The following is a 12958-nucleotide window of genomic DNA, read 5'->3' as shown; positions in this document are numbered from 1 at the left end:
GTGACCCATGCGTACAAACATTTTGGAGACGGGAAAATGGTGATGCAGACGTGAGGTGGTGAACTGAAGCAGATTATTGATCCACTTCATCACTAACATTAAAACCAACAGCTTCATTTGGGCTCGCACGACAAAATATTCCATAAGAACCTTCAATTGAAAAATATATAAAACAACTTACAGCAAATTACGTTCAGATTCCATTAAACCGCTGAGGTACAGAGCCGAGTCATTAATAGTTTTTAATAATATCTTCTAACACTGTGTGTGTGTGTGTGTGTGTGTGTGTGTGTGTGTGTGTGTGTGTGTGTGTGTGTGTGTGTGTGTGTGTGTGTGTGTGTGTGTGTGTGTGTGTGTGTGTGTGTGTGTGTGTGTGTGTGTGTGTGTGTGTGTGTGTGTGTGTGTGTGTAAAATCCCTGCAGTGAATGAGACTGTGCCATTAGGCGCACAGAGCGCACTGGAGATCACTTACAAAAAATTCAGAAAATCTATTCACTTTGAAACTTCTATTTCCAAATAATATCCCAGAGTGGAGGATAGGATCCACTGATGTGCGAGGTAATCGGTCCAATTGCTCTAAATACATAAATACTGCGGTGACACTGTGCGTAATGCTGCACGCGAATGGAAGGATGAGGAGGAAACGAGGGTTCAGAAATCACAACGATTTTTTTGTCCCATGATGATGACTGATCAGCTGATATAGATTCTATAGATCTGTGATCTGTGTGCTGAACTGAGTCCAGTATCACACAGAGTGACCGACACAACCGAACCATCCCAGTACAAACACAAGCATATAATAATAACAATTCTGTTAAATTCTATAGATTAGGGACATGACAACTGCTCTGAATTTAATAATCCTAGAGTTTTGGATGATTAAAATAAGTCCAGGAGATATAACAAGTTCCCCCACATTCTGACAGGGTGCAGCGCTTATTTTTTGCCTCGACCTTTGAATTAGATTTTTTTTTTTCATGCTCGTTCTTTCTATTGTGCTCACTGTCACTCACTGTATTATCAGCAGCAGCAGTGTATCAGTGTATCTCTTTATTAATCGCATCACTGCTGTCCCATAAAATCGCTCTTCACCTCCACCTCACTAACAAACACCTCATGTCAGTGTCGCTTCCTCTTCTCATCGCTTGATGCTATGACTCACCGTGGAAACCCATTGGTCAGCAACACAACTTAATATTCATGAGGTGCTTTGTATTGACCATTTATGGTTAAATGTGGGCGTGTAGAGGGCGGACTTTTAAGACAAATCAAAGTACCAACGTTTCCAGGTGGACTGTGATTTATAAAGTGAACATTGCGTTCAGGTGTGCGTGTGCACGGTTTTACAAATCAGATTTAAATTTTGTGCGCACGTACACTTTTAGTATGAATCCTAGTCACTGTTTTATAAATGAGGCCCCAGGTTTAGGAAGGGCACTGCATTAGTTACATCTAACTTTCACGACAGCTGACAGCCTTATAGATGAACTGTTACAGTAAACAGAGGGGTAATAACATCAAGTCAGCCAAGCTGCTTATTTAGCCTTCAGGTCCATGTTAAATATTGCAGCATTAATAAATGTTTCATAATGCCCAATATTGCATAACGTTTTTCAGGTGTCGAGGAAGGGCTCCCGTGACGTTGCAGACCACATGGCAATCCAGATGGATGACTCTGACTCCATCACAGTGTCAGAGCAGAGCGAGCCATCAGCAGAATGTTGGCAGAACATGTATAAGCTGCTGAACTTCTACTCCCTCATCTCCGATCCCACTGGCATCCTGGAGAAAAGCTCCCCTGAGAACTGCCTGTCAGGTGGGAATCAGCCGTCAGTCAATTCTTTATTTTTGTCCTCTTTTCATACGCCTGAACATAAATCTCTGCTTCACTTTTATGTTTTTTTCCACACATTATTTTCCCAAGACCTTGCTGTACACTTTTTTTCTCTTCACTTCTTGGCTATTTCCATTTTTTCCATCTTCCTCGCAGTACTTTTTTCTCTGCTTCGTACAAGCCTTACACCCCACATTGTTTTCTGACACTTCATTTCTTTGCTTTTTTCCTAACTACCTTTCTTCTCTTCTGACCTGAAGTACACAGCTTTTGGTCTTAACACCTTTCTCACAGTTAAATTATTCACATTTAAATATCCATTTAACATATTTTGGTGATCTTTATTCATATTTATCTCATACAAAGTTCATTTTGACGTTAGATGTCCGACAGGAACAGTATCTGTATTTGCATTAATGGGATTTGATTGGCTAGCGTCTGAGTTTGCGTATTTCTTTGAACGCAATTTGATGGTTCCTGTGCTGCTGCTTGAAAAGTTGAGCTCGACTGCAATGGAACTACAGTGCAGTTTGGCCACGCATGATGTCACCATTAAAACTGAATAAGCAGTGTTTCCGTTGAAGCCTTCCAACGCATATGTCGGATTCCTGCGTTAGTGTTGGGACAATGCTTCAACAGAACACACCTTGTTTCAGTGAGGGAATGGATGCCTTATAGAGTTGTTATCACAAACATGCCATTGTTATTTCATTCTCCACAAATAATGTCTTTCTTTACAGAAAAATGGCTTAGAAACAGGTAAAAGTGTGTTTGTGTAAATCTGTATCACGTCCCATCAGCTCTTCTACATGTGTATTTTCTACAGACGGTGGGCATCGACCCTTGGAGCCGCTCTGCAAAGTCATTTTCGAGAACGAGCAGCAGGACCCCACCACGCCCAACAAGCCCCCGGGGGCAGGCGGGCGGCGACGTAGCCTGGTGAGCTCCGAGCCCCAGCACGTCACCCTCATAGTGTTCGGCATCGGCATGGTGAACCGCACCCACCTGGAGGCTGACATCGGTGGGCTGACCATGGAGGCCGAGCTTAAGAAGATCCACGGAAGTTTTACTCTGAAGGAGAAGATGAAAGGTGAGGATGGTTCTATAATAATATAGGTAATATGTTAGCGAGTGTTAGCTATTTACTTTTTTTTTTTTTTTTTTTTTACTTTGCACCGCCTTTAATTTCCCAAATTCGTTATGGAAAAAAGATAAGTCTGAAACGAGTCAAGCATCAGAGCTTTCCAGTTTTTAATTATAACATCTTCAGCCCTGGAACTTCCTCTCTAAGATTCGGTCTAACTTTTCTTAAATTTTGAATACATAAAATGTGTTTTAATTCGTGGTTGATTTCCCAAAATATTGCACAATTAGTTCTGTTTGATGTAATCATTTCTTTCTTTCTTTTTTTTTTTACAGATATCCTGCACCAGAAAATGACTGAGACATGTGCGTCGGCTCATATAGGGGGGGTAAACATTGTCCTCCTGGAGGGTATAACCCCTGACATCCAGTATGTACACCTTCTTCTTCTTCACTTCAGCCAGTTTACAAATGGATTTCACAAAAAAATATACAAACAAAGCCTTTTTTAAATATGAAGGTTGTTATATCTCCTCGTAAAAGAAAGTGTTTTAATTATACTTTGCAACCTCACCGAATATTTCAACAGTGAATTAATCCTGTCTCTGGATGATGCTTTGTTGATTGAGTAGTAGTTGTGTGCATGTACTAATGTTTCTCTAATTAGTACTACCTCTTATTTACCTTTTAATAACAGGTTTTTACTGTGGTTGCAAATGTATAGAACTTCATAGAAGTCTTTGCTGTGCTCGGCATGAGAACACAGCAGCATAGATGCTTACATGTCGAGTGCACATCTGTGTTTGAAAATGACCTGAAATGAAAGAGAAACGTGGGTGCTGTACTTTTAACAAGCATTGTTGTTCAACGACTTTTTTCCTGCCGGGTAATTTAAACAGCAGTTCTTGTTTTTAATGCAAAGCAATTTCCGTAAAACATAACCACCTCCATCAGGTTACAAGATTCTGTAGTCATGCATCGAGAGGGTTTGATGTATCTCCACACCACTTTGATTCAGTTTAGAACTTCACAGATGTGTTTTTCTCATCTCATTTTATTTAACAGATGCTCCCACTGTGAAAATATAACTGAAAGTTAATCCTGTTTTCATACAGAATACTCCAAACGGAGCCCGTGTATTGAAATTTGTGTACGGCAGACAGCTCGGCACTTTGTAGTCGTAACTGATGTGTAGAGTTGCCCAAAAAGTCTGGTATAAGTCAGAGTGTTTGCAGTGGCTCTCACATATTTCCCTCTTTGATTCTAATAAACCCAGCATGCAGAAGGCGATAAATAGAAATAGCGGGATCAAAACTAAAGCAATGGTGATAAATATCAGCAGATTGTCAACATTTTCACTTTAGAACAGCATTCCAGATGTACTTAAATTACAACATTAAATTTAACTGTGGTCCTGTGTGATGGCTCAGCTCAACGTAGCCCAGTGGTTTCCAAACTAGGGGTTGGGATCCCCTGGGGGGGTCGCAAGATGATTTCCATAAATTAAGTCAAATTAAGGATGAATTAGAAACCATAATGGTATTACAAATCATTATCATTATAGCCATAATCATTACAAAAATTCAAGTTTTTTTTAATTCAAATTTTTTTTTTTATCACGACTCTGATTTTTCTTTGTCCCAACATACCCCCATAAGTGATTTATAAAAGATTGGCATCAGCATCAATTGCAGCAGGAACATTTGCAGTACCACTGAAAACACTGGTGATCTACTCCCAACTCCAGCGAAAATGGAGTTCGCAAGTTTCTGGTCCCTTTATTTTAGGATCAGAGGCTGAATCGTTTGGAAAGCCCTGGCCTAGCCTTTTAAATACTGCACTATTCCAAAACCTATCTAAAAGTATTCAAAACCAATTAAAAGGGAGCACAAGCCTCAGAGCTGACCACATGTTCCTCCTCAGTGTTTGGCTCGTGGGAAACTGTGTTCTCACCCCATCAGAACTGTGTCACACCTTTTTTATGCTCTTTTACCTCATTTATTTACTTTCCTTGGCTTTCTCTTCCAACTGCTTGCATAGACTGGAGGATTTCCCAACATCTCCCACCAGCACAGCTAAACAAGAGTTTCTGTATGTTACTATATCATACCACCATGCCAATACCATCCAGAGTCCTCATGCATCAGTCAATCAAAACCCGTGTGTCAGTGTCGTGACTTCTCATTCTACCTGTGCCCAGAAAACTGACCGCTCCCCTCAATCTGCATGGTGTTTCACTGTTTGACATCCTCGCAGTAATTTCACCTCAGTTGCACATTCATCTATATGTTTATGTCAACTGGAAGGGGGAAGAAAATGTAAGTGCTATTGCTCATTCCAGCTTCCTCTTGTGTTTCAGAACTGTGGTCAAATGCAACATTGCTAAGTCCCAGGCCTTGTACAGCGCCCAGCGAGGACTTAAGACCAACAATGCAGCTGTCTTCAAAGTGGGCGCCATCATGATCAACATTCCCCAGCACCCGGCTACTTTACACAGCATGATGGTCCGCAGCTCGCACCAGCTCTCGAAACAGATCTCTGACCTCATTCGCCAACCTTCCAACATGTATGTCTGCCTCTTATATACATATTTTAATGTCAATCATGGCATGAAAACAAATTAATGTTTTACACTTGACGCCATATTTAAAATCCTTGATTTAAAAAATGGCAACCGTTGCCTGACAGATTCATACCTGTCATGTACCCCCTAATGCCATTCGATAGTAGCGCCACACGTTAGTGACAGGTTACGACAGCGCACCCCCACTGTTGCCTGCAAAGCCTGTCTGTGGACTGTTTCCATGGCAATACTGAATTATGTTAATATATTTATAGAGTTTGAGATGTGCTTAGGATATAAAACAACTTTCTATAATTTGATATTTACTGGATTTGAAGGCAGGATCTCTAAAGCTCTGCATAAAACACTCTTAGCTAAATCGAAGCAGTTATATACAGTTTTGCAGTTCACAGTTTAACAAGTGAAAAGTTTTGGATTGATGTGATGAAAAAGTTGAGATACTTGATGCTAGGACTGGGTTATATGACTTCAAATCAATATTAAGATTATTTCAATCTTTTACCTCGATTACGATTAATGCACTGAGACGCTTCACTCAGTGGTGGTGAACAAGAGACTGCTAATTTGCTCTTTTCTAATCACTCACACGTAGAACTGATCTTTATAAAACACCTGCTGGACTCATATTTATGTCCCTGGATAAACTGGGCATCGCTAAATGTCAGTTTGGATACATTTTTTCGTCCAACTGTTAACATAGTGAAAATGACACTGCGCTTCCTTCATCAATGCGAAGTCACTGCTGTTCCTGTCTGAAAGAACTTTTTTTTTTTTTCTTCCCTCACAGTCAGCCTCCGAACAGAGAAGACACCCCCACCCCACAGCCCTCGGACAAAGCATCCAGTATCAATCAGACCCCCGTGGAGGCCAATGAATTCCCGCAGCTTCCTGAAGGCCTGGAGAAGAAGCCCATTGTCCTTAAGTTCAGCGCCATGATGGATGGCATCACCATCGGAGCTGCCCTCCTGCCCTCACTGAAGGCAGAGTACAAAATGGGGCGAGTGAAGAGCCATGGCATGACAGGTGTGTGTGAAAAAAACGCGTGACGTTGACTTCCATGTTTAAAAACTAGGAGACATTTCCTGTATGTCCATTTGTCAAGATATCTCAGGAATGTCACAGGAACTTTCTTTTGACTGGGCACAAGAATAAATTGGAAGTACCTGGAAATAAAACTACTTAAGTTAAGTACAAATAAAAATGTATTTAAGTACAGTTACAAATTAATATTACTTCATTACACCCCACCACATCAGGTGGAAGTTGTGTGTGAAGCCTCCACATTGTCGCATTAGTGGTGCAGTGTAGTAAACATAAAGCTGCCGTTTCTCGTTCTTACCTGTTGCTGAGCATCACTAGTTGAATGGCTGCTGGTTTGTCATCAGCTGTCACAGGTTAATTTGATAACAATTTAAATATAAATGAAACATGGCTGCTGTCAATGTCGGTGCTTGTCAAAGATAATTTATGATACTGGAACCACCTCTCTGTAACAATACTGAACAACCACGAGTGAACGTTGTGTTTCTGCAGTTTCAACAAATCATATATCAATAATATCAAACTTTATTTTCTCGAACCATGACCTTCAGTATCCTATGTGTGAGATACACACATTGAAATAACACAGCTGTTAAGTAGCTATAGGTTGTTAAAACAACATTCAACGAATCTCCAAGGAGATCACTGTCAGCCTCCGATGATGGATGATGGCCTCGTCTATCAGCATATTTGCCTTCTGTCAGAGTTAGAAGCATGCGTGAACACATACAAGGAACTTGTCTTTGTTGTTTTTTCTCTTTGTGAATTAATTAACACATTCAGCAGAACAACAAACAACTCAATATGTTTTAAGTGTGCAGTGTCACCTTTAATGTCAATATTGAGTTAAAATGTTAAAATATTAAAACTTTTCTTGCTTGTCTCCCCTCTAGGAGCACAAACAAGTTTCACTTTTGAGTTGCCAAACCACAAGCTTTGCTTCCAGTCAAAAGTGTCTCCAGTGGACATGTCCACCATGCCACCATCAGCGAGCCTCACCCTGCCTCCAGTCACCATGTCAGGAGAATACATCATGGAGGACCACGAGAGCCACTCAGATCAGGGCTGGGCACCAGACGACTTCCCAGCCAAGCAAGGAAACTACCTGCAAGGCAACTACCTGCGTTGTGTGGCTGAGGTAAGACAATCCTGATGCAATATTCCAGACAATAAGTAAAAACTGATCGTCCACTCTTACCTCTTTTACACCAAAATGAGTGAGTATTTGAGGGGGGGGTTGTGGAAAAGGGGCTTAAGAGGAATCACACCCTTTCTTCTCTGATGTGCAGATTGGTTCATTTGAACACAACCTGACCACAGATCTGCTCAACCACCTGGTCTTTCTGCAGAAGGTCTTCATGAAGGAGGTCAATGAGGTTATTCAGAAGGTGTCAGGTACTGTCACTCAGACCCACACACTTATTACATACATTTTGTAACTGAGGTGAGTTGCTGTGTGAAAAGGATTTGACACAAACCAACAGATATCTATGGAACCTGAGCAGAACTATCATTTTCACTTCTCCCGCTGTTGTAACGGCCCAGGTTTCCATTCAGATCAATAAAGTTAATCTAATCTTAAACATCTGACTGCTCCCCGCAGTATCCTGTAGCCTACAGCTGCCGCTTAAGTCACTGAAAAAAATCGGTTTTCCACACAGAACAATGCTCAAGGCACTGGCAGAAATCCAGTGGTGTTCATTTCCACAACGATATTAATAGTAATTTGTTTAACTCACTAAGCTTGATCGATGTAATTGCCCAACAGAGGGAGAACTGGGAGTTTTATGCCATTTTAGCGGAAAGAGTAATGGTATAGCCTTCAGCCGAGTTTGTGGCAAGTAATCTCATCAAGGAGAAGTCTTAAAATCTAGTTGTAATGGGACACTTCATCAGATATTACACCTCGCACATTTTCAGACATACACGGACGATAGAGTCCCACTATATCATGTTATCGAGCATTTCTCAAGAGTCTACGAGAGCATGTGAGGTTGACCTGTATCTTTTCTGTGCGTGCAGGAGGAGAACAACCAATCCCACTGTGGAACGAGCATGACACCTCAACTGATGCAGACAAGCCAAAAATCCTGCTGTATTCACTCAGCCTCATGTTCAAGGTATTTCATGTTCCTCCTGTCACTAAGAAACAGCACATCAGTCACGAATGGTTTTGGTCCATATCTTTTGTTATGAGCAATAAAACCAGTGTTTCTCTCTCTCTCTCTAACAATGGAAAAAAAGCTGCACTGTTATTCTTCAGCCAGATTTTTTAAACTCACACCAGATCTACCCTCATCTCTTATCAGTGGTCTCGTAGACAGGTTCATTTCTAAAGTTCTGAATGTTACTAATACCGTTGCCCCCATGAAGATCATTGTTGTCTCTGATAAGAATAACGCACTATAGACGAACGCCCTTACGTAGTAAGCTGTAAAAGTTAAAAATAGAGAGTCAGAACACAGGTGTTGAAAAACCAAACTTCAGGTTAATTATGAACCTGTTCAGATCTGGTATTAACATCCGTCCTGAGGTATCCAATCACAAGTGGGCAGCTTTAAATACGCTTGTTCACACCTGGTATAATCTCCTGTTTCCACTTGTGAGCGGATCTCCCTTCCCCTGCTGTATATGCAAATGATCACATACTTCATTTGTGTTTGCAAAGAGCGAATTGTGTTGTTTTTTTACCCAGTCTGAGTTTACAGATGTGCTACTGTCACTGTGTGTATGTGTGAGAGAGAGAGAGGAGTCAGGAGTGTCTGACTGAATTAGTGGCGGTGTTGCTGTTGTTGCGGTGGCTGCAAAAGAATCTACATATGGGCATTGAGAAGAGTAAAAATGCTTTTGATTCACATTGAAATTGTAGCAGGTCAGAGGGCATCAGCTGAGTAGGCGGCCCTTCATATGTGGCCCATGGGCTCTTTGCATTCACACTGAGAAAATAATGTGACCACCTGCGTCCCAGACAACCTTGAATGTGGTCTGAGGGATCGGGTCTCAGGTCGCCTCTATAATGATAGTACAAATATCTTCATTTATATCAAATATTATCCACCATGTCACGCAATGACTTTGCATTGTTTTTTAGCAGATACAATTCTAAGTCAATCGATATCCATCTCAGGAAAGGTGACGGTGTTCCCGGTGCCACCACTTTGTTATATTTTCTCCCACTAGATTATGCAGCCTTGACAGAAATTGAAACACCTAAGGCCTCCTACCTGCTGCCTTGATACTCGGCCTACAAGCTTCTTTTAAAGTTGCTTTTAACTACTGATCATGAAATGAACTCCAGACAGTCAATTGTTATCTTCATTCTGTCAAATAAAAGCTCTAATCTGGACAGGACTTGCACTAATAAATAACTATAGGCTTAAATCAAACCTAAATTTGTTTTAGTAAAGATCATTGAAAAGGTCTTTGTTGGTGAAGGATAATGCTTTGTCTGAATTTGGACCACACCTCTACCCTGAGACTGTACTTATTCAAGTTTTAATTGGTGTTTATTTGAACAGTGACGCATCAAACATTATTGTATTGTTGTTACTTGTTCTCAGCGCAGCATTCAACGTAGTTGACTGAAAGATGCTTGGCACATGGGTGTGACTTTGAGTGAAAGCATGTGTCTGAAACTCACCTTGCCTTGTGTTTTGAGTGTCAGTTAATCTTGGAGGAATTTTCTGAATGTTGCTGCCTTGATTACAGGGAATCCAGATGACAGCAACCACTCCCTCCATGCGAGCAGTGCGCTTCGAGACGGGCCTGATCGAACTGGAGTTGTCCAACAGGATCCAGTGCAAAGCTCAGCCTGGTGGCAGCAGCAGTTACCTCAAACTGTTTGGCAAATGTCAAGTGGATCTCAACCTGGCCCTGGGACAGATAGTCAAGCACCAGGTACAAATCAGCCTCACACTGGTTTACATGTGGCGAAATCTATTGGGGGCAGATGCAGACACAGATGCTTTTTACCAAGTTGTGTTCCTCTTGCACTTATCCTAGGTTGCTCCCTGATCCCATTTCTCCTTTCACTGTACAGGTGTATGAAGAAGCTGGCTCAGACTTCCACCAGGTGGCGTACTTCAGAACACGGATTGGTCTTCGGAATGCGCTGCAGGAGGAGATCAGTGGCTCCTCAGACAAGGAGGCCGTCCTCATCACACTTAACAGGCCGATTGTTTTCGCTCAGCCTGTGGCATTTGACAGAGGTTCAATTTACATATTGTCTATATCACATCTAATATCAAATGTTAAAACTGAACTTATGTGCCTTAAAGGGCCCATATTGTGTAAAATACATTTTCTGGGCTTTAACTATCCGTAATGACTTGAAGGGGGTCAGTAGGGGCCCTCAAAGTATGATAACATTCACTCCGCGGACTTTTTCACTCAGTCAATTCTAAGAAATATGTTATCGAAACGTCTCGTTTCGTACTTCCTCCCCCGTATGACTCATACGGGATCGCACTCATCTCTCAGCCCCACCCAGCTGGTACCAGTCCAGCCTCCGAACCCTGAATGAATCCATACCTCTTGCATACTGAGTATTTGTATTAAATACTGTATATTGAATTTTACAATTGGTGCACACTTTGTGTATCATATTCTAAAACATTTATCTATCCTCAAACTAGAAGGAAAAATCTGTTGACATGAGACTTTGTGAGTTATTTTTGTTGTGTGGGAAGAAAGTCATGACCATGTCTCTTTTTAAATTTGTTTGGTACAAAAACATCCAAGTTGACAATGACAACAAACAGTTTCAACTTGCATGTTTTGGTATTTTGGGACTAAATATAGCTCTCAAGTATATCCCATTTCAACACTGGTTGCATCTGACTCATGTATCGCACATTCAACAAAAATACAACGACGGGCTTCACATGACATTCATGTTCCAATTTCATGTCCGTTCAACCTTTCCCGTCTTCCCTCCTGCAGCTGTGCTCTTCTGGCTGAATTACAAGGCAGCCTATGACAACTGGAACGAGCAGCGATTGGCCCTCAACAAGGACATCCACATGGCCACAAAAGAGGTGGTGGACAAGCTGCCAGGCATCCAGCAGACGTCAGCTCAGGCTTTCAGCACACTGTTCCTGCAACTGACCGTCAACGACCTGGGCATCTGCCTGCCGATCACCGGCTCAACACAGGTACACCAGCTACGATTGTTTTTTCATTTTTTATCTTTTTACATTTAAACTTGTGGCTGTAGATGTTGAACTTAATATACGATACTTGTATACCTATATATTCATATATGATTTATAAACAATAGTACACAATAGTAGTAACGTATACATTTTGATGCTACATATAAATGCAGGGCTATATCTTGAGCAAAGTTTTGTCATCTTCCTTAGTGTTAAGCACTTTTTTTTCAGTATTCCACATACATGCGAAGGTCATGGTTTGCTTCTTTTAAAAGCAAGTTCTTGTTAAGATAAATCATTTTCTACTGCTTGCTATTATTTAAAATCTCATTCCAGATTAGTCTCACATTTTTTTCATCTCCTCTGGTACTTTGATGACCATTTTGCTTTTATCAGTAGCCTTGAGAAGCACAATTGCTTCCATGTTCTTTGTTCCTGAAAAGAGCAGTTCTCTTGTTATCAGCTGTGATATCAGTGTTTCCCCTACAGTAGGTTACAGTAGGTGTAAAGAAGGTAGAAAGGCTTGTAACTTAACATACAAACCTTCCCACTAATCTGCTACACCACACACTGTTGCTCTCAGTCTCTCTAACAGTTAAATCTATTGATGCAACACAATACATCTTTGATTTTTGATAGGTTCATCCCTCCACTTTCTGCTGCATTAGCCTTTTATAGAACATTTTTAGGGGAAACACTGGATATTAATGAATGGTCCATATCAGTTGTCTTGTTATTCTTACGTCCATAGTGACGAGATATACCAGCTGTCATGTCACACTTATTTCCATAGAGAGGACAAGCACCAGCTACGGAGGGCATCAACTCTGAAGCTGGGGCCAGCACATCTGTAGGCCGCCATAAAAATACAAGAAAAGTAACCGACAGTTTCTTACATCTCTTGTGATGGCTTGTTGTGGGACAATGACTTACTGTGATCAATTCTCTTCCATAAATACAACACGATTCAAGTTCTCCTCTGTTTAACAATAGCAAGTCACACTACTCTGTTAAAAGCTGGCAAAACAACTAATGAAGCTTGACCTGGTGTCTGACGTGTTTGGGGTGTGTAATTACAGAAAAGAGACAATGGTGATGTCCAGATTGTTGCTGATGTCTTGCCAAAATAATTTTCAGGGACAACCATGCAGTTGTATGAAGTGTTATACCTAACACTAAACAAGGACATTAATACCCACATGCCTTCCCTCACATGGCAGGCTTTGTAAGGGAAGGCATGTGGGTATTAATTTACCTGGA

The 12958-nt window shown here is 41.2% G+C and overlaps 1 protein-coding gene across 14 annotated transcripts in view; it reads left to right on the top strand.

Annotated features, from left to right (window-relative positions):
* kiaa1109 (KIAA1109 ortholog) overlaps positions 1-12958 on the top strand; it is an 84906-nt gene that overhangs the window by 45084 nt on the left and 26864 nt on the right. For 9 of the 14 annotated variants that reach the window (XM_034575552.1, XM_034575553.1, XM_034575561.1 and 6 more), the window contains exons 49-61: positions 1621-1819; positions 2664-2927; positions 3257-3350; positions 4961-5011; positions 5280-5486; positions 6292-6527; positions 7439-7683; positions 7835-7940; positions 8568-8665; positions 10254-10442; positions 10585-10753; positions 11487-11698; positions 12492-12575. In XM_034575552.1, coding sequence (XP_034431443.1) covers positions 1621-1819; positions 2664-2927; positions 3257-3350; positions 4961-5011; positions 5280-5486; positions 6292-6527; positions 7439-7683; positions 7835-7940; positions 8568-8665; positions 10254-10442; positions 10585-10753; positions 11487-11698; positions 12492-12575 — 2154 coding nt within the window. The remainder of the gene's footprint in view (positions 1-1620; positions 1820-2663; positions 2928-3256; positions 3351-4960; positions 5012-5279; positions 5487-6291; positions 6528-7438; positions 7684-7834; positions 7941-8567; positions 8666-10253; positions 10443-10584; positions 10754-11486; positions 11699-12491; positions 12576-12958) is intronic. The other 5 variants (XM_034575565.1, XM_034575564.1, XM_034575563.1 and 2 more) reach the window with 2 other exon arrangements.

The sequence above is a fragment of the Hippoglossus hippoglossus genome, chromosome 22 (assembly GCF_009819705.1).
Source record: "Hippoglossus hippoglossus isolate fHipHip1 chromosome 22, fHipHip1.pri, whole genome shotgun sequence".
In the NCBI taxonomy this organism is placed as follows: domain Eukaryota; kingdom Metazoa; phylum Chordata; class Actinopteri; order Pleuronectiformes; family Pleuronectidae; genus Hippoglossus; species Hippoglossus hippoglossus.
This window is presented reverse-complemented; position numbering and strand designations above follow the sequence as displayed.